The sequence below is a fragment of the Neltuma alba genome, unplaced genomic scaffold (assembly GCF_004799145.2).
Source record: "Neltuma alba isolate B1F8T4 unplaced genomic scaffold, ASM479914v2 tig00013325_pilon, whole genome shotgun sequence".
NCBI classification, from domain to species: Eukaryota; Viridiplantae; Streptophyta; class Magnoliopsida; order Fabales; family Fabaceae; genus Neltuma; species Neltuma alba.
This window is the reverse complement of record NW_021637599.1, coordinates 1-19,544: the sequence shown is the minus strand read 5'-3', so window position 1 is coordinate 19,544 and position 19,544 is coordinate 1. Positions and strand designations below refer to the sequence as shown.

General features: G+C 39.2%; 3 protein-coding genes and 1 pseudogene across 3 annotated transcripts; 1 reads left to right on the top strand and 3 right to left on the bottom strand.

The window, feature by feature from the left end:
- The first annotated feature begins 1,970 nt into the window (after positions 1-1,970).
- Positions 1,971-2,867, top strand: LOC114736302 (uncharacterized). Its single transcript, XM_028924092.1, has one exon. The coding sequence runs from the start codon at positions 2,369-2,371 to the stop codon at positions 2,711-2,713; it is 345 nt and encodes a 114-aa protein (XP_028779925.1). The 5' UTR covers positions 1,971-2,368; the 3' UTR covers positions 2,714-2,867.
- A 2,764-nt stretch (positions 2,868-5,631) lies between these two features.
- Positions 5,632-7,763, bottom strand: LOC114736301 (purple acid phosphatase 2-like). The gene is made up of 8 exons (XM_028924091.1): positions 7,590-7,763; positions 7,295-7,495; positions 7,084-7,195; positions 6,753-6,982; positions 6,495-6,633; positions 6,183-6,403; positions 5,971-6,092; positions 5,632-5,830 (listed from the first exon to the last, which is right to left on the bottom strand). Exons 1-8 carry the CDS (start codon positions 7,761-7,763, stop codon positions 5,632-5,634), a joined length of 1,398 nt encoding a protein of 465 aa, XP_028779924.1.
- A 620-nt stretch (positions 7,764-8,383) lies between these two features.
- LOC114736303 (uncharacterized) lies at positions 8,384-11,704 on the bottom strand. Its single transcript, XM_028924093.1, has 7 exons — positions 11,123-11,704; positions 10,514-10,654; positions 10,292-10,405; positions 10,036-10,209; positions 9,651-9,766; positions 9,012-9,096; positions 8,384-8,901 (listed from the first exon to the last, which is right to left on the bottom strand). Exons 1-7 carry the CDS (start codon positions 11,642-11,644, stop codon positions 8,896-8,898), a joined length of 1,158 nt encoding a protein of 385 aa, XP_028779926.1. The 5' UTR covers positions 11,645-11,704; the 3' UTR covers positions 8,384-8,895.
- Positions 11,705-15,659: 3,955 nt separating this feature from the next.
- LOC114736300 (uncharacterized) lies at positions 15,660-17,557 on the bottom strand (annotated as a pseudogene).
- Positions 17,558-19,544: the final 1,987 nt, after the last annotated feature.

The window sequence follows — 19,544 nt, the reverse complement described above, 5'->3', positions numbered from 1 at the left end:
TAAGGATATTCCAAGACCCATGAGGTCACACAAGTAGACAACGAAGTCTACCTCACGAGCAGCTACTTATTTTTATAAGGGGCCATTTCTTCTCATCCTATCATCTTAAGGAATCATCATTATCCTAAAACACCACAAAAATTAAATGCCCTTTAATTAATTGCATTCCATATCGGTCAACAATACCAATCAACTTTAAAAAAATTGGCATCTTTTTGTGATTATTTTTGGAATACATATCATAACCCAGGATTCAACTATATGTATTATTACATATCCTTGAGTTGTACGTGACTGATGCTTTCACCTCATCTCTAAAATTAAAAACGACTTTATCAATAATATGAATCACATAACCTACATGCATTTGCGTTACTGTTAGTATATTGTCCAGAAAATTTTTGAGGCCCTTCCCCAACAAATCATCTAAATTTAAACATTTTTCATCGATGACATTAAAGCATACAAGGGAATGCATTTTTTACTAGTTTAATGGGCAGAGTTTTATGAAGTAGTCGGGAAATGGCTTTTGCAAATAAAGCGATGTCATTTTTTTTTAGAAAATTATTATTCTGAATGCAACTTCTTTATCAAAAGGATATGATAATAAAAATGCTTAAATAACATCACTTGTGATTCCTTTTTTTACTGGATGCTTTGTCTATATTTCAGCTCATTTACTCTCCCAACATGATAAAGTGAGTGTGGGTTCTTCCCCCAACAATTAAAGAATCACAAATTGAAAAGAAAAATTCCGAGTCCACATCACAAGAAACTGACTAGAACTGAACATTACACATATATATATATATAATATGTGCGTTATGCATGTGTATGCATACACATATCATATATATGCTGGTTTTACTTCTATATCATTCCCTGTTGTTCAGGTCAATTCTAATCCCATCTTGGGGTCATATCTGATGTCCAAAAAACAAAACAGAATCAATTTTTTTTTTTTTGGGGGTCGAGGTGGGGGAATAGTTTTGATCTGGATATATATAGGTATACAAAGTAGTTGACTTGTAGCAAAAAGTTGATGATAGAGTGGGCATCAACTGGGGTTTTCTTTTTCTTGATGAAACCTAATCAGCACAAAGACTAGCTAGGTTGCATCCAGCCAGCCAATATTCATGCAAAAGACATATAAATACACACACATATATATAGACCAATCTTTGAAAGGCTGATAGCTACGTGCAAAACCAAAAAAAGGGGTCGTTTTTCATTAGCAATTTGCATGACGTCAAATTTGGCAGAGACCCACCACCCATAATGATATAAAGCTACACTTGCATATACCCTCTATTGCTCATCAGGGCCCTTCCTCGGCAATGGCAACACATCGTCGTGAAGAAAGAGAAAAAACCAGCACTAATTAAACCCCACGCCCCAAAAAAATTAAATTAAATTAATGTGTGACAGTCATAAAGCTTGTATTATGGATCCAATTATTGGCAAAAATTGCGGACCCTAGTGTGCATCTCAAAGATCAATGCATGTACAGTACAGGGTTTCTCTGAAAAAAATGGTGGGTACAGGAAATAGGAGATGCAGCCAGGGTGTGCTTGACCCCAAAAGAGAACAATAAAGACAAATTACTCTCTCAAGCCCTTTATAAAAAATCAAACTACAAAAGAAATTCTAAAGCCTCTATCTTTATTTGTAAATTTTTTTTTTTTTTTGGGATGTGAAAGTAACTTTCCCAAAACAAAATCGAGAATTACGTTGGCAGGTGTCAATGGGCTGGTTTGGTCCAAGACAGGTTTGGAAGAGCCAACTCAGCATTTTGTGATGGGATTTTGCTGTAGTACACATTCTGTGAGCTGAAATTGATCCTCCTTAATTCCTACTTCTCCTTCTAGGGATACGTGGAGCGTCATCAATGATTCACTCCTTCTTCTCCGCCATTATAGTACGGAGTACTATTCTTCTGAGATTTATATATATATTTCCATCATGTGGCCTGCATCAGTGACATGTCAACCAGCCCTTGGGGGCCCATTGCCAGTGAATAAAGCATTTTGTGAACGTTTTCTTCTTTATTGTCTCTCCCACACTGTCTCACGCTCTGACTGCTTCCAGCTGCTAAACGTGACAAAGAAGGAAAGAGAGCGAGCCCCCTCGTATATTCCAATCGCATCATCCTCATCATCTTTCATCAACGTTCAAATCCCAAACAACGAGTAAGTTCAGAGAGCCCCTTAATAAATAGTGGTCAAACATTTTGGCTCCTCCACATTTCCACTGTCGTTTGCCGAGTCCTCTCTCAATTTGGTCTTCTCTGGTTCTCCACTCCTCTTCCTGCCATATAAGTCTACAAGTTTTTCTGCTTTCAAAATCAGAGCTTCTTCCTCGTTCTGAAATGCAGAGTACCCTTCAGATTCAGAGACAAGAAAGCTCGCAGATTGAGATGAAGTTGTCGATCAGCGTAGATAGGATAGAGCAAAGTATCAGCTTTGGTCCAAAAAATGGGGGTTTGCCCATGTCTCCGAGGACGCGCCCGGCCTGCACATGCTCAAACCGACCGGGTTCGGCTCGGTGTGCGCGTCACGGATATCTAGTGCCGCCGGGGGAGAGGATGAAGAAGCGTCCAGCCAGCAAAGAGATCTTGAGGAGGGCTCTGACGCCGCCCCCGCGGCGGTTCGCCTTCAGGTCGTTGAATTTCCGGCCAACTCCGAGCAGACTCTCTCAGATGTCCATGGCTTAACCTTCTTTTTTGTTTTTCTTTTCCATAACAAATTTCTATATGCAGTGAAATTAGTCGTGGATTTATGTACAATTTGAGTTTGAGTATTCACTGAAATTAATTAGACGGCTCTCTATTCTTTCTTACCCTTCTCTCTTATGAAAGTTAGAATTTTGAAATTGGGAGTTTCTTATTCTTGTGGTACTATTCCCCGAGTTTCAGATCTGCAGTCTGTTTGCTAATAGCTAAATTGAGCTATTTGTATATCTTTTCCCCTTCTCGCCCCTGTTCTTTTGCTGGGGTTTTCGGTATAAAAAAAACTTGCGATTCGCTTGATTCATAAGAGCACTTAGCCCTGGGTAGTCTTTTATATGATCGACACAATTGGTGTTTAAACGTGCCGAGTTCTGATTGTATTAGCCATCTGAGTGGGGCGAAATTGGATATAGCAATTTGTATTTGAAACAGAGAGAAACCCAGGTTCCACTTCATCTTTCTTAGTGATAATTCTCTGTTATATGACCCAGGTTCCACTTCATCTTTCTTAATCATAATTCTCTGTTATATGAGGAATTGATCTGGATTTGTTTCCCAACTCACAAGTATCTTGGGCAAGAATTTTGTATAAGCATTTCATGTTGAGCAATTTAGTCTGAGGGGATGTATCATTGAGAATGTGTAGCAACTGTGCTGATTGTAACTCATGATTCTAGTCGTTCAGCTCTTGATTCCACCATAAAACATGTCTGAACAGAAATTAAAAGAAAAGGGATGGCATCAGTTCCTCTGCTTAAGATATTCTTGACAAACTGAGTAAATAACCATTGATAGAGTTCAGCAACATAACGGTTTGGCGAAGGAAAGAAAAAGAGGTGGGCAGTTTACAGGTAGCCTCTACGTCCGAGTACTGAACAAGATGATTTGTGTACTTTCCCCCCAATATACTGTGTTTCAGACAGTTTTAGCAGATTGCCTTGTGTGTGAAAAATGTTGATCTAAGCACGAGCTGAGCACTTCCATTCACTATGTGAAAAGATATCAGATGCCCTGTAAGTGAATATAAGAATTGGCACTAGAGAACGACCTTTTATGCGATTTTCAGTTTTGTAGCAAGGGGAGAAAATCAAAAGAAAAGGATTCCCCCCCCCCCCTTCAAGTTTCAGTTCGTCAAGTCAGTATGGTGATGTCTGGTTAAGTGAATCTGTTTTGCATCAGCCAATGCATCTACGACAAAAACTGAATTGAATAACGCCCCAAGTATCATCACCTCTCAAAACTCTTATTTCTCATTCTCCTCTTCATCTGGTGGTTACTTGCACACAGCGATTAGTATTGTCTTCGTAGCAGAAAAAAGAAGATATCTTTTGATTCAGTACGCTACGAGCTCACCCCCCCCCCCAGTTCTTCTCATTACATGAACTGCTATTGTTTTAGACGCTTATGGGTATTTTAAGCGATGCTGATTCTACAGCTATCAGGGCTCAAAAACCCAAAAAAGAAACAAAAATCAATAGGAGATTGTAGACGAAGATGTTTTTGGTAAAAAGTTCCACAAGCTGTTAATTGTATGTGCACAAGGAGGGAACTTCAAGATGATGATATCCTATTAATTGTTCATTTGGAATCAACATAGATGTGATCAGGAAACCAACCAATGGGTGGGAAAGTTAGCAGAAGGCAAGAGATGCCACCATTGTTGACGTCGGACTGGTGGAACATGAGTCTCATGGATTCTGCTTCCATGTACAGTTGTGCCAAGGAACTGGAAAAGGCGAAGGCTCAAGACGGGAATTATTCCGGCCGCTACCGGGGTCGTCCGCTGCTGACGACAGCCCTAACGCCTCCTGCTTGCTCATATAAATATCTGCCTTTACTCCTTCCTTTTCAAGTCCCATCCCACCTTCACTTGTTCTTCTGGCGCTGCTGGCATCCGTATTTATAGCTGGTTTTGTCCATACCTTCAGAAGTCCAAATCCGACCCTCTCGGTATCTCATATCAATTAAATTTATTACATTTATCAATTAGTAATTATATTACCGGCTCACTGATTAATATAAAAATTCCGCAATCAGCAATCAATATAATACAGTAATACTTCATACTATCATTTTTTGCCAATATCATTGATGATTATAAGTTATCGCAACTTAACTTTAGTCGGCTGTATTTGATTGCCGATTTTAAATCGAATTGATCAATACAAAATTACAATATTTAATCGCACATTAAGTTAGTATAGTTTCTATTGTGTCATTAATAGTTAATACGTAGTTTACCAAGTTAACATTTGTTTTCCTGAGTTGTTTGCACAATACATATTACTTCTCTATTCTCAAATATAAAACCCTTTTTGTAGTATAATTTATATTACAAAATGAGTCTTATATTCAGATCGGAGAAGCATTTTGACAAAAATCTCTCCGACAAACTCAGATCTGAATTCAAAATTAATCATGCACTTGCGATATTTATTGATTGATGTTGTTGAAGATTAAATACAGCCTAAAGAGGCGTGAGTTGATGATATTTTATCACTGTATCTCTAACAACGATGGCACCCAAAACCACTCAAAACTCTTGCAAATTAAAATCACAATCAAGTAATAACTAAACTACGGTGAAATCCAAAACTAGCTAAGCCGAGCTGTTCCAAACTTCCAAATTATTATATATGTATATTAAAAAAAAAACTAATGGGGAGTAGTAGTAGAATCGTCCAATGGATGCCAGTATCTGTTGAAGAACCACATGGAATCGGCCACTACAGAGTACTGATCCTGGTTTCTGTGCCAGCTATAGTAAGCAGTGTTCTGTTCTTTATCTCAAAAGTGGCATGCCCAAAACTAGCCTCCCTGAATGCTGAGTACTTTGGTTGTGGCTCTGTCATGCTGCCCCACACAAAACATAAAACCCACAATTTGTCAAACACTCTCAAAAACTAATGGGGAGTAGTATTAGAATCGTCCAATGGATGCCAGTATCTGTTGAAGAACCACATGGAATCGGCCACTACAGAGTACTGATCCTGGTTTCTGTGCCAGCTATAGTAAGCATGTGTTCTGTTCTTTATCTCAAAAGTGGCATGCCCAAAACTAGCCTCCCTGAATGCTGAGTACTTTGGTTGTGGCTCTGTCATGCTGCCCCACACAAAACATAACACCCACAATTTGTCAAACACTCGTTTAAATAATCAAAAAATAAGCAAACGTATCTTTAATTCATGTGAAACATGTTGGAAGCTACATAAATAATATCATATGAGTATTACAAAGCTTACTTGTTGGCTATCCCTTCAATGTTCCCTCCATCTCCGATTGTTATGTACACAGGAGCTGACAGATCCTTCTCTGGCTCACAACGTCCATTCACTATATTATATGCAATGTTGGACACTCGCTCCTAGTACAACAACAATTCAGTCATAACTAAAAATCTAGAATCTCATATCAGATAGATTGTGTGTTCATATCTAGGAACAGTAAGACTTACAGATCGTTCATAGGCATGGACATGACCGGCAAAGACGACATCTACCTTGTGCTCAACAAACCAGGGTTCAAACATGACTCTCATGGACTCTCCTTCCATGTAATGGTAATTGTAGCTGTTGTACAGAGGAGAATGCACCAGAACGATCAACCAAGGTGTTAAGCTTCTGTTCACCTTCGTTAGTTCGTTCTGAAGCCATTCGTATTGAGGGGTATACTTGCCTAGAAGGTTTGACAGAGATTCTATCTTAGTGATGAAGAGGAATAGAGTACTATATAAGGTTACTTAAACCATAAAACTGAGGGGTATTACCATATGCTGAGTACGAGGACAAGACTATGATGTGCGCAGAAGCTCTCTTGATGGAGTACCAGTAGGGTGAAGTACTTTGTGCTGCTCTGTAAGGGGTATGATATCGGTGATGAAAAGGCTTGAAAAGTTTGGTTTCACCCTGAAATTACATATCACCAACACTAAATAAACAGAGCATATAACACATTCTCTCTTTTGAAGAACTCAATGAATTAACAAATGAACGAACGAACATATATAAATGAGAGAGAAGCATACCAATTCAGGGGCAAAGTCAAGTTCATGGTTGCCTGCAGTCCAAATCCAAGGCTGATAAGCAGCACTCCTTTCCACGAACCTTCCCCATGAATCCCACCTTCTGTTATCATGATCTGGCCAGTCATCTGCATAAGACAGGTCTCCCATGAACAGTACAGTCTGTCCTTTGATAGGGTTGTTCTCGTAGTGGCCAAGAGTCTTGTTTGAATCATATGTCTGACCCAGGTCACCTGCAAACAAACCCCCATTATTGTAATGTGTTAGGTCTCATACAAAATTTCACAAAATATATGGCAAAGCAAAGGTTAGTTTTGATAGAAAACAAAGTTACCCATGAGACCGAACGTGTAAGGCACATCAGGGCCAGGAGCAGGAGGAGTGGTAAACCAGAATTGGCGAATAGTGTGATCTATCCCAATCTCATAGTGATACTTAGTGTCAAACTGCACAAAAAAAGAAACCACATTAATCAAAATTCTAATTCTTGTTCATCTCCCAGAAGAAAAGACCGGTAATGAACTTCAGGCTCAAGTCTGACATGCCTCCAAACCTCTGACGGTGCAGTGATGAATAAAACCAGAAGTGTAATTATAATAGCGATACGTGTTGAGTCTTCCCTTGGCCAATTTCTTATGGGAAGAACCATCGATCCAGTAACGGACATTGCTCGACCCTGGTTCGTCCACCGTTACCCACGAAACTATTATGGCCTTCCCTACTTGGTCACCTTGTGTTATATGAACCTACACACACACACACAAGAGACATCATTGGTTTCTTCTTGTAAAAATTGAAAATTTTGAAGCAAAGGAGAAAGTAATGAAGAGATTTGGATACTTGTTGAGGAGCATTATAACCAGAAGGCGTTCTGAACACATCGCTATCGAAGGGCATGTCAAGAGGAGCCCCCTCCTTTCTGACAAACTTACTGGTAATACCTCCATCGCAACACAAAAGAAAACCCAAAACCACGACGGTCGCCGCAAAAGCCTTTAGCCGCAACATCTTCATCTTCATGAGGTAAAATACGAATCGGCTAATTATTTAAGATGATGATTTTGTTAACACCGACGTACGTTAATCCGTCTCTTCCATTATAATCTCTTTTTAAATCAAAATCTTCAAATCATTCTGATTTGATTTTTGCTAAGTACACAATCTTATAAACTCTATATAAAAAATTAATTACTCTCGGTTCTAAATATAAACCCTTTATTATTTTCCAACTATTAGTTAATTAAAAAATATGAGAATCTTAGCTTACTAATTATGTTCATTTAAAATTTTAATAATTAAATTAATTTTTTTAAATTTCAAAGAACATTCAATTGTTTAGAAATAATATATATTTTCACATTTACGTATAAAAAATATATTTTTTCACATTTAAAATAATTACATTTATTTAAAATATTATAATGTATTTACTATTCAGCATTCTTTGATTAGGGACTTGAGACTCTCGATTGGGACATTCCAGTTTGTTGGCAATCGCTTACCTAGTAGGCTAAGGAATCTTGGAAACTGGAACGGTTTTGTAGATTCTTTGCTACGGCATATTCTACGGAGGAGACAGATGCAACTGAACAGGAAAATGGAATTTACATTCCATCTACAAAGGATTGATGAAATTCTGCAAAGCAAACTCTCTCTTTCAGCTATTTACAGTTTAAAACTGTCATCAGTACATCTCCAATCCATCTACCCATCTCTCTGGTTGGAGAAGGTCGTGTATGACCCAAAAAAGAAAAAAGAAGCTAAAAAGCCATATTTCTATTCTACTGTAAATACTTGCTAATGCAAGAGTCACGCATCGGCACCAATTGTTATTTCCTGCACTAGGTTTCAGTCACAAGATTTCACCTACAAATTAATATATATTTATTAAAGTAGTCAATAATTACAATGTATAATATCAAGAATTACACTTTGTAATGCTTTCCAGGGAAATCGATGTCGCGCGACATTCAAGTGTTTCCAAATATGCAATATATACACATACATTATCGGCTTTTCCATCGTTCTGCTTTACACACCCTTGTTCACGTCAAGATCCAGCATCTTGCAGGCTTCTCTACTTTCAGTATCTAATTGAGCTGAACCTATCCTCCCCTATTCCTGCCTCGACTCATTTCTCTTTGGGTTACTCCTGATAAAAATAAGCAAGGATGATATTCAGCAATCCAGAAGTAACTAGATTTTTTTTTTTTTTTTTTGCATTCATATTCAATATCAGTAACTTCAATAGTTATCTTATACCTCTGAAGAATTCGCGGATGATGCAGTGGCTTTTACTTCTGCAGGTAATTCTGAGTGTCTTGCTTCTGATTTTTCATTTGAGTACCTATAAAGAAGAAAGATCAATAATGTCAGAACAGAACCATGCACAATAGCCTCATAAACAACGTAGGAAAAGCTGGAATTATCTTCTAATTTAGTATATATTGTTAAATTAATCAGCCTCCACGAAACTACGTGGCAGGACTTCATATGGAGTCAACGTAGACACAAGAATCACAACACAGATACAAAAGAAAAATAGTTCTCTGCCTCCAGAATTAGAGAGGAGGAACAAAAACATGAGTTACAGAACCCCTACAATCCATGTAAAGCAATTTTTTGTAATACAAGAACAGAATCAATTTCATGCATATTGTTGCTGGAATAACGGGCAGCGGCCAGCTAGCACAGATTATTCATCCAAGCTCCAGTTCTGCCAATTCAGTCATTCTTTATGAAGGAAAAATACTACAAAAAGGAAAAGACCTTACGAAATAACAAAGTCCATCTAATTAACCCCTGTAAGCATAACACGTAAATGCAGTAACCCTATGGCGAATTGACAAGTGTTGAAATTCTAATGTTCAGTGTCCAAAATTAATCCACATCAACACATACGTTGAAAGTATTGTCACCCATATAAGCTCCACACAATCCACCCAAAGAAGTCTTTGCTCCACTGGGATCACACCATAAGTAATGAGATGGGCAAACGGCCAAAGCTTCCACCCTGCCTGTGTAAAGCAAGGAGATCCAAGAAAACATGAGGGGCAACAAATTTAAAGGACATGTCATTACAAATTAAGCACAATAAAACGAGAGAGCTATAAACTTAGAAAGCCATGAGCTTAAGTCAAATACATCGTCATAAATTGTGCATTGTCCTCAATTCTCTCGCTGATGGAAGAACTCAGTGAACAAAGAAACCAATAATCTCCCAAATATGGCCTTTAACAGAAGGAAGAAAATAAAGAAGAAATAGGAAAAGGCTTATAGTTCTTACAGTCAACATAGGAATAAATGTTGCCTTCAATTCATTAAAAACATTGACAGGGGATTCAAGGCGCAGAAATCCAACAGCTGCATAATAAATGCTGTTCCAAACAGCTGCCCATGCAGTTTGGTCGAAGGCAACTTTGGCGGGAACTACCCACCAGTCTTGGAATGGAAATAGCTCCTGGTTAATGAGAAAGTTAGTATGTAACCAGATTACTAATTTCAAGGAGCAAGCAAGGCTAGAGAAAGAAACAATTAATTACCTCACAAAACTGATAATAGTAATGAGAGAGAGAGCCATGTAGAGTAAAACCAACAAGACCCGATCTGAACATTCGTGCACGATCAAATTCAAAAAGAGGTTTTCCGTCAAAGCACTGTAATTACAAGGGAAAGCCATGATGCATAGTCACTTAAAAGGCTGGCTTTTGCCTTTGAACAAATTATGTTTTTGTTATACTTGCACCTGAACCATACAAACTCACCTGTGCAATCCAGTCCCCTATAGAGTATACAACTCCACTGATGACCATTTTGGCAAAAACTGGATTCGTCTTGAGAGCTTCCTCATAAGCGGACCAGTTGTGTTGCGGTGCATATCTTAGTATCTCATAAAGCGTCCATCCCTGAAATGGTAACCAATAACATAAGTCCTATTAAAGAATGAAAATCTCAAAAACCATCCCTAACACGAAATATGTGAAGCTGAAACGAGTTGTAAAAGAATTGAAGAGGGAGGGGAAAGGGGGGGGGGACTTCGATGATTTCAAAACTTCAAATTCATAGTAAGGGAATGGAGGGACCCAAACACTCAATTTTGCATTCAAATGATACCCAATGTATGACGCCAAAAGTTCAGGTACAGAATGCTTGTCCAGTTGACAGTAATAAAAGCCGTGCAGCTCGCCCAAAAGTGGGTAAATTTCAACGCATTTCCTCAGCATAAATCATATAAATTACAAATTCTAATTCAAATGCAACTAAGGCACCACAGAACACCAAATCGGTCGTCCACAAATCCCAAGCACATTTCCCATGCAAGATAATTGGAGGGGAATAAAAATAAAAAATAAAAATTAGAGCAGTCGACTTACGTGCCAGTAATCTCTATCAATGGTGAGAAGCTTGGTGATGGCAAAAGTACCCGCCGCAAGCACAATAGCGGCATTGATGGTCCTATCTATTAGCCTCTCCATCTCCTCCTCGCTCGCCCTCCGGCTTTCATCCCCACTCGAAGCCGAAGCAGAAGAAAAACCCTGAAATTCACCCGCTCCTTCGAACGAATAAACCCCCTCATTGGCTCCAAAACCACTCACCTGAGTAGCCAAGTCCCCCTCTCCCCCTTCCATTTCGATCCGACTCGCCACCGCCATGCCTTCTTGCTGGTCCGTAGTATCGCTACTTTGTACGGGAATCACGTCCAACTCCTCCAACGTCGAGTTGACGGCGACCCAGTTTCGTGACGGTATGTTTCGCGAGAAAACTGAATTCTGGGAAATCTTTGAGCCCAGAAAATTCGGCGCGGGCATTGGTCTTGCTTGAGCTTTGGATTTGCATTTTGCTTTGGAAAGAGGCACGAAGCTCTGAGGAGCTATGGTGCTGTGGACGGAAGCCATGGCCGAGCAGCTGAGGTGGGAGGAAGCTAAGTATTTGCCTGACCACAGCGTTCTTCCAAGTTAGCTGTTCCAGAACAGCTCGTTTATATGGGTTCGTGTCTAGGCGACTCGTCTTGTGATTCGGTGTGTCGCAAAAAGTGATAGCACGTTCTGACGTGGACAAATACGACGCTAACAACCTGTCCATGAATTTTGAATCGTCCACGTAGGGGTCATGGGGGGGGGGTATAAGTTGATTCGGTGAAGTCGGCAACAGAGAAGTCCAGCTTCTGCTGATTGGGGGGGGGGGGGGAATGCAGGCGTTAAATGGCGTCCACATGAAAGAGGTGGATCTGATTCTGACATCAAAAATCAGATAAACAAGTCCACAAAAAATAAACAAATAAACTAAAATAATCATAGTTGACGCATTTGCGTCCAGCTTGTTTCATTCAAATTGACAATTTTATGCTGCTAAATGCTAATTCAAGAAGTTTTCAATTTCTGCTCTCTTTTTTCTCTTAACTAAATGGCGTGAAGGTTCGGGAATGGGGGCCCACCGGGCTGATACGTAAACCACAAATTGGGGGTCGAGGTGGCCCAAAAGGGCACCTCGAGTCACTCCGCTTTCAGATAAGCTGAAGCCACAATAATTAAGAAAAACATGAGCAGAGAAAATGACGCTTAAGTTTCTGATTATCTTAAAATTTCTGTTTCACAGATATTCACTATCCCTTTTTGGTTTTTGGCAAAACAAAGATATTCACTATCCATTCAAGTTTTTAAGGGCAAGTTCTGATCTCACTGGATATTTTGTTTGCATGTGAGATCCTACGCGGGAAGTCTAAACTTATTTCCTTCTCTGTTTTTTTCCAAAACCCAAACTTGTTTCTGAAACTCTAGCGCCGGTGCTGCCAACTCATGGGAGAAATTGCTACGCATTACAGTTGAATTACAGTGAATTAATTTTAATTTGCAAGTGAAAAATACTTATATCAAATTCTCTACATTCATTATATCAAGTTATCCTATGACACATGGTCACATTCTTTTTTATTTTATGGGATTATAATTAAATGATAATACTTTAAAAATAAAATATGCAATTATATAACTGAAAAACTTGATATAATAAATATAAAAAATTAGACGTAATTATCATATTTGATCCAAGTATTTACTATGTGGTGGTGGATCGTTGAAAGAATCAGTAGTGTCTTGGGTGCGGATCCGACCCTTCCGCCGTCAAGGCGTCAACCTTATGGCAGGCAGCCTTTTGTCTTAAAAGGATCATGCTTCGGACATGTAACCTTTAATGGGCTAAGGCCCAAGAAGGACCAGCCTACTGATGGTAATGTACGACGTTGGCCCCAAATACAAACATGTGCATGTGTGGGTGGGCGAGCGGGACATCAACATGTGTGTCTAGAGAGAGAGAAGGGGGTGGGAGGGGGGGATAGAGTCTTTGTTTTTTTTTTTTCCCCTTCCAGTTTTATTACATACGAATGTTTAATTTTATAGAGGTCATGGATTTGCATTAGTTAGCCAATTTTTTCCAATTTAAATTGTGGAGATTTTGTGGAAACTTGAAATATAGACCTGGGTTCCACTGCATGCTAAAAGTTATGATAGGCCATAAATTAAATGGATACGAACTAAATGATCACCAACCTCAAATCAGTTGAGTTAGACTACTGCTCTGCTTGGATTGAGTGAAAAGAGGAGAGGAGGAAAAAGTGGAGTGGAAAATATGAGAGGAATGAAATTTTTCCTTGCTTAATGGGAAAGAAAATAAGAGAGAAAAGAGAAGTAGAGAAAAAAAATATAATGGGCCCTATACCTCATTTTCCTCTCAAAATTTCTCTTCCACAAATAGAAGATTTTCACCGTTTCGGCTCATTCCCCGCACTACCCTCTCCCGCCAAGCTCACATCAGTCTCATCGCTGCAGTGCTCTAGTGCGCGGGAGGAGTGTGCGGCTATGGAGGACAATGGAAACGGGTTTTGGTTTTGCAGAAACAAAGTAAAGGGTGTAGGAGAGGGAGAAGCGCGAAAGGAGAGAAGAAGCCATCAACGAATCAATGAAGTGTTCTTCTGGCCTGATGGCCGTTGTCTGTTGGAAAAGGCCTTTTTTCGATCGGAAGGCATTTTACGGTTTTGGAAGAGGAAAACCAAAAATGGCACAAGAGAAAGGGATGAAAGAAAAATAAAGAGGAAAAAAAACTCCCAAACAGCGACCATGCAACGGTTCTCCGTGGAACTATAACTCTTTATGCATCAAAAGCAATAAAATATTAGATAACATATAGGTTATTTATTTTCTTTTATTTTAATTAAGTTCAAAATTATTCCCTCTTTATTTTTACATAGAAAAATAATTTTTTTACTAAATCATTTAGTTTCCTTGCTAACTAATTATAATAAGAGCATTTTAGTCATTCTGATATTTATACATTTTCTTTCTTCCTTGTTTTCTCTTCTCTTTCTTTCAGTTTTCTCTTCTCTTCATTTTCTTTCCCCCCAATTTTTCTACTCATCCAAGCAGGGCGTACATTTCTTCATTAATTAAAAAGGACGCGCAAGTTATGGATGCCTTCTTTAAAGATCGCAACGAAAATTGGGTGAGGGGTTTCTATAAAAGCTTGGTTTTCATCTGCTGAGTTTGTGATTTTAGATCATACTAGTATCGTAAAGGAGACAAATAAGTGCATTCACTATTTATCTCATCTTAAAGGAGACAAATAAGTGCATTCACTGTTTATCTCATTAAGGATGCCATAATTAGATTTCTTAGCAACTCTTTTGAGGTCCATCTGCCCAGTTCATATTTTGTTTGCTTTGGCGCGGTTTAACTGCAGTCTTTCGTCCTCCCCCCGAAAAAAAAAAATCTCAAAAAAGAGTCAATGATTTTAAAACGCAATGTAGCATCAAATAAATATAATGAGGACAGAGTTTCTAGTGAGCTGTGTTTTGTCTTTAGCATTAGCTTTCATTATTATAGAAAACCATCTCCTCGATTGTATAGTTGCAGCTTATCCATTTGTCACTCTCACGGATTATTTTAAAAAGGACGAAGAAGATAGATGCCCCTCACGACACATGTAGAGAAAAATATATGCAGACTCTAGATTGCAAAAAAAAAAAAAAAAAATAGAGCCCATAGTTAATTATATATCATCACCAGATAAACCTTCGATCTCAAAAAAGCGACGCATCTCCCACAATTTTTTAGTCGCTGCAGAGTCTTCATCCCAACTTTATTTGAGTTTTCCAGATTAGTTAAGTATCTGTATGTATGCAAGCATATACACATTATAGAGATGCTGAGGTGGTTTTACTTGTTAATAATTAGGAGCATGGATGTGATCCTGAGCTAATTCTAAAATGAGTGGTAATTAATGGGACTCATTTTTCAACACATGGTTCATTTAAGAGTTGCAGAGGCCACATGCGAGACGCACATGTTCTTCTGGGAAAGCTCCCCCATTCCTGCCTCTACATTCTACGTACCTCGTTATAATGCCAACCAGAACAAACCACGTACCTTTCCCTCCTTTCTCTTCCTCGTCGCGTTGAAACTACCCTTCATCACAATGACATTTCTGCCCGTCCATCCTGATGGGTGCTCTAATCTGTCACCAAAAATCACTCGGACCATTGGTGAACTTTCAGTGTTCCTAATCTACTATGTAAGATCGGGAATCTTCATCATGTTGCCGAAAGTTCTATCTGTCTTGTCAATTCACAATGTTCACATATATTTGCATTGAATTGGAAAAAGGCATCAACTCATTTTCCCATCGTCTATTATTCATCACTATTTCTAGCTTCTAACTTGTTCTGCTCCAACCTTACATGGGACACACCACATTGCAGTCAAGAAAGTGAAATTACAGCACGGTGACGTGCTCGTATCCATGGGTGCTCGCAATCCAATCAAGAACTTCATTTACATTTACACGAAAGTTTCCAGTAAACCAAAAGAAAAAGTAAAAAAGGTGTCACTGAGCCACTATAATGATTCACACCATATCGGCTTCCAGCTTTAAACGTTAAAGATATGGGTATTACAGATAATTTCAGTTCTATACAAAAACTCGCCATCTTCCATTCTCAGGTTAACAAGCTTATAACCATAAATACTGCAGCAGCTTTTCTTCTTCCACGTAACATCACTATAAGGCTGCGTGCCCTCTCACGGTTATATATGCTGTGAATCGATCTCAAGCACATATATGTTTATATGTATAAATATCTGGTTCGACTTCGCCTCCCCAGTCAGTTTGATGATTTGTAGTCATTAATACTCTCTCTAAGAGCATAGGTGGTGACGCGTCAGCATGATCTCCAGTCGAGTCGGACCTCTGCGGGCCCCATCACGTGCTGACTCGGCTTCCGGAAGGAAACGATGTGGCTGCTCACCATGAAGGCTGTCACGCGCTCCGACACTCGTATATCCTCCATCTTGATCTCTTGTAGCCTCCGCACATACTCCGGCACGTGCACTAGGTCCCACACCACCCCGATTCCGCCGGGCTTCAGCACCCTCACCACCTCCCCATCGCCCGCATCCTCTCCGCCGAAGCCTCCGCCGTGTGCGGGCCGTACTCCCTCCCCACCGTGTGCACGAACACCCCTGACACCACCACGTCGAAGTAATCATCCGGGAACGGCAGCCTCTTCGCGTCACCCTCCCTGCACGTGACGTACTCTCCCACTCCTTCCATCTTCGCGTTATGCAACGTGGACAGTGTCTCCCGCTTGGATCCGTCCAGCCCCACGACCCGACCCGAACTTCCTTCCTTTTTGAGCTGCGTGGCGACGGCGTTGAGGAGGATGCCGCGTCCGCAGCAGCCGAGGTCGAGGGCTAGCTTCACCGAGGACCAGTCAGTTACGGCGGAGACAATGCGCTGAGCCATGTCGTAGTGAAGTGGGACGGAGGAGTAGAAGAAGTTGGCGGCGGCGAAGAACAGGCAGAGTGCGGAGAGCGCGGTGACGGAGCCAGTGAATCCGGCGGCGAATCGGGCGGACACAGCAGGTACGGCGGCGATTGATAGTAATCGCTCAAAGAAGACGCAAATGGGGCCGAAGTAGAGAAGGTAAAGAACGGACAAGACGGCGAAGAGGATCGCTTGACACAATAGGAAGATTAGTGTTTGCCATTGGTCAATTCCGTAGATCGCGTAGATCTGCGTCCAGTTCCTGCTCGTTGATTTTCCCATTCGTTGGAATTTCTTAGACGACTCAAGCTCCAACTCTTGATCACTGTTACTCCAGACTGATCAAGGGATAAAATCTCTGCATTCACATAAACAGTATGTAAGTCGTCATCGTTTCCTAGGCCATAGACCCAAAATTTATTGGACACAACATGCCAAACAAGTAAGAAAAAAAGAAATTTTCTGCTATCAAGCAGAGAACCAAAAAGGACATTAGTATTCTAGCATTAATACAGTAAGAAAAGGTTCTCACTTTCAGGTACGGATGCTTTTGATCGTGCTGAAAACAATATCAATCAGATCCAAAAGCTGCAAGAACAGAAATCTGAGGCGAGCCCAGGACGAGAAGAATCCAGGGAAACAGAACACAAAGGACCAGTTATCTCAACTCTCAGCTATGATTTCACATAAACCTAGAAAAACAGTAGAGTTTTAGTAAAGGTAGCCCCCATAGACAAACTCTGTGACAACCTCATGGCCTTCAAAATTATGCAGATGTCAGGAGGGGCACCTAAGAAGAAGATGACATATGATAACGCGCTTTCACTGGTGGCCGTGATAACCAGTAATGTCAGATAAGAAAGGAAGGGGAAAAAGGTCAAGAAGCTGTGGGAGGAGTGGGTGATAGCAAATTCTCAACCTTTTGTGTAATTGCTCACTCAGTGAGTGAGGGGCACGATTTGCGAGACAGAGAAGGGGGGAAGAATAGTGATTGGATTATGAAATGGGACCATGCTCCGTCTTTCTCCTTTTGAATGATATGTATAGGGTGAACCGGTTGACCGGCATCTAAGGTTGTTTAATTTAATATTATTCATTACTTTAAATTAAAGTCTTTTCATTTCATAAATAGGTTTGGTGGCTATTTTCTATTTTAAAATCAACTGTGTCCAAGCAGATTTCCCGTTAGTGCCTGTACTTTGTAGGCACCTTCCGCCAAAATTAGTAGCTGCAATTAGTACAAATAACTTCCATGCTCTTGTATACAAAGAGAGACTTCTTTGCTTTGTGGGAAATGAAACATATAAATTAATTCCTTCCATGGAAATATGTCATTCGCGAGGAGAGAATAGTGTTAAATTTTTCCTCCAAAATTTTAAAATGATCGATGCATTGATTATGGAGAGGCTGTTGGGGGAAAGATTTAGATGAGAGTGGGGGGCTTATTCATAATTAAGTGGTCCTGGTAGACAAAGGTCTAATTTATTAAAACTTCAGTATTGGTTAGTAGTACAATCTCTTTTTTTAATATAAGAACTAATTTGATTTTAAATTTGGTTCTAAATATAAGACCGCAATCTATTTCGTCTCTCATATTTATTCATTTTTTTCTAAGACAGCCTTTATAGTTGTTGCATATGTTAAATGTTTCATTAAATGTTAAAGCTAATACAGTACTTGATTAACAAGGATATTTTAGAAAAAACAGCGCATATTCATTATAAATACTTAACTTAACAATTTCCTTACTTTATTCAAATTAATAAACTGCTACCTCTGATCGTAATTATAAGACCTCGTTATAATTAAAACCGAAGGTAGTGATTTTTATATTAAGTATCAGACGTATTAATTATTAATACTGTGAGAGAGCTTTTTCTTAATTACCCTCGCAAATGCGAAATTTGAAGAGCTTCATTGGATAATTTTTAATGTTTGAGATGACACTAGAGGGAAACAAATGGCCAAATGTGTGTGCGGGCTGTGCGCCATCCCACGAATCCAGATCTTGCGCTCTCTTTATTTTGTTTATAATTTCCCCTTGTTTTATTATTTTTATGTATGTGTATTTTCTGGCCTGAGTCAATATCATTAGGCCGGATACAAACATTAAAATTAGGATCGCTTTTTTGCCATTTGATTAAGTTGGTAACAGATCACTACTTTTTTTGTTTTCTGTTTTGATAGGACATAGAGTTTTGAATTATTCGATTGTTAAAGTCATTCATTTTCCGGGCAAGAAGAGTACATTCAACACACGAAATTATAAAACCATCTGCGCAATTCCCGTCCAATACTGACATATTCTACGTGGGAGTTAAAAAAAAAAAGGGTCCCGTGCAATGCGCAGTATATTAATTTTATATATAGTACATTAAATAAATTATATATAGTGCATTAACAGTATAAAGGGAAAAAAATAGAAACAGTCAGTTGGATTTGTCAATTGAATTCCGTGTCTGAAACTTTCTCTGTGGATATGCTCTGGTAATGCTAAAATGTAACATGGTCAAATAATTGAATTTACTGCGTCTGAATCAGAAAAGGAAGAATTATGTAAATAAGAAACTACTACTCTCCGATCCTTATATATGACCCAATTTTTGAGTTGGTTTTGGTTCTAAATATAAGACTCATTTCTCATATTTATCAATTTTCTCTATATTACTCCTATGGATACTTCCTCAACTATAATTAAGTAGAAAAGGGAGAGGGGTATTAAGAAAGATGATTATGGTGTTTTAGAAAAAATGTGTCACTTTTTTTATAATTACCTAACTTACCTTATCTAATCAAATTAGTTAAATGAGTCTTATATTAAGAATCGGAGGAGTATAATAAAGTTATAAACATGACTGGATTCTTCCTCCCAACACACTCCTATGGGCTTCTTCCTCATCCTCGCTAGTCCCAGACAATTTTCATATATGCTATTATGCTTTGTTCAGTCTTTGCTTTTTTGTTAAAAGAAAAAACACTTGA

Bases quoted from the DNA above. Each gene is read 5' to 3' on its own strand.
- LOC114736301 (XM_028924091.1), bottom strand. From the start codon at position 7,763: ATGAAGATGTTGCGGCTAAAGGCTTTTGCGGCGACCGTCGTGGTTTTG. The intron at 7,196-7,294 runs GCATGTCAGACT...TTTTTTGTGCAG, and splicing joins GCACCGTCAGAGGTTTGGAG to TTTGACACTAAGTATCACTA. The intron at 6,093-6,182 runs GTAAGTCTTACT...TTGTTGTACTAG, and splicing joins TCCATGCCTATGAACGATCT to GAGCGAGTGTCCAACATTGC.
- LOC114736303 (XM_028924093.1), bottom strand. From the start codon at position 11,644: ATGGCTTCCGTCCACAGCACCATAGCTCCTCAGAGCTTCGTGCCTCTT. The intron at 10,406-10,513 runs GTGAGTTTGTAT...TTGTAATTACAG, and splicing joins TAGGGGACTGGATTGCACAG to TGCTTTGACGGAAAACCTCT. The intron at 10,210-10,291 runs GTAATTAATTGT...CTCATTAACCAG, and splicing joins ACTATTATCAGTTTTGTGAG to GAGCTATTTCCATTCCAAGA.
- LOC114736302 (XM_028924092.1), top strand. From the start codon at position 2,369: ATGCAGAGTACCCTTCAGATTCAGAGACAAGAAAGCTCGCAGATTGAG.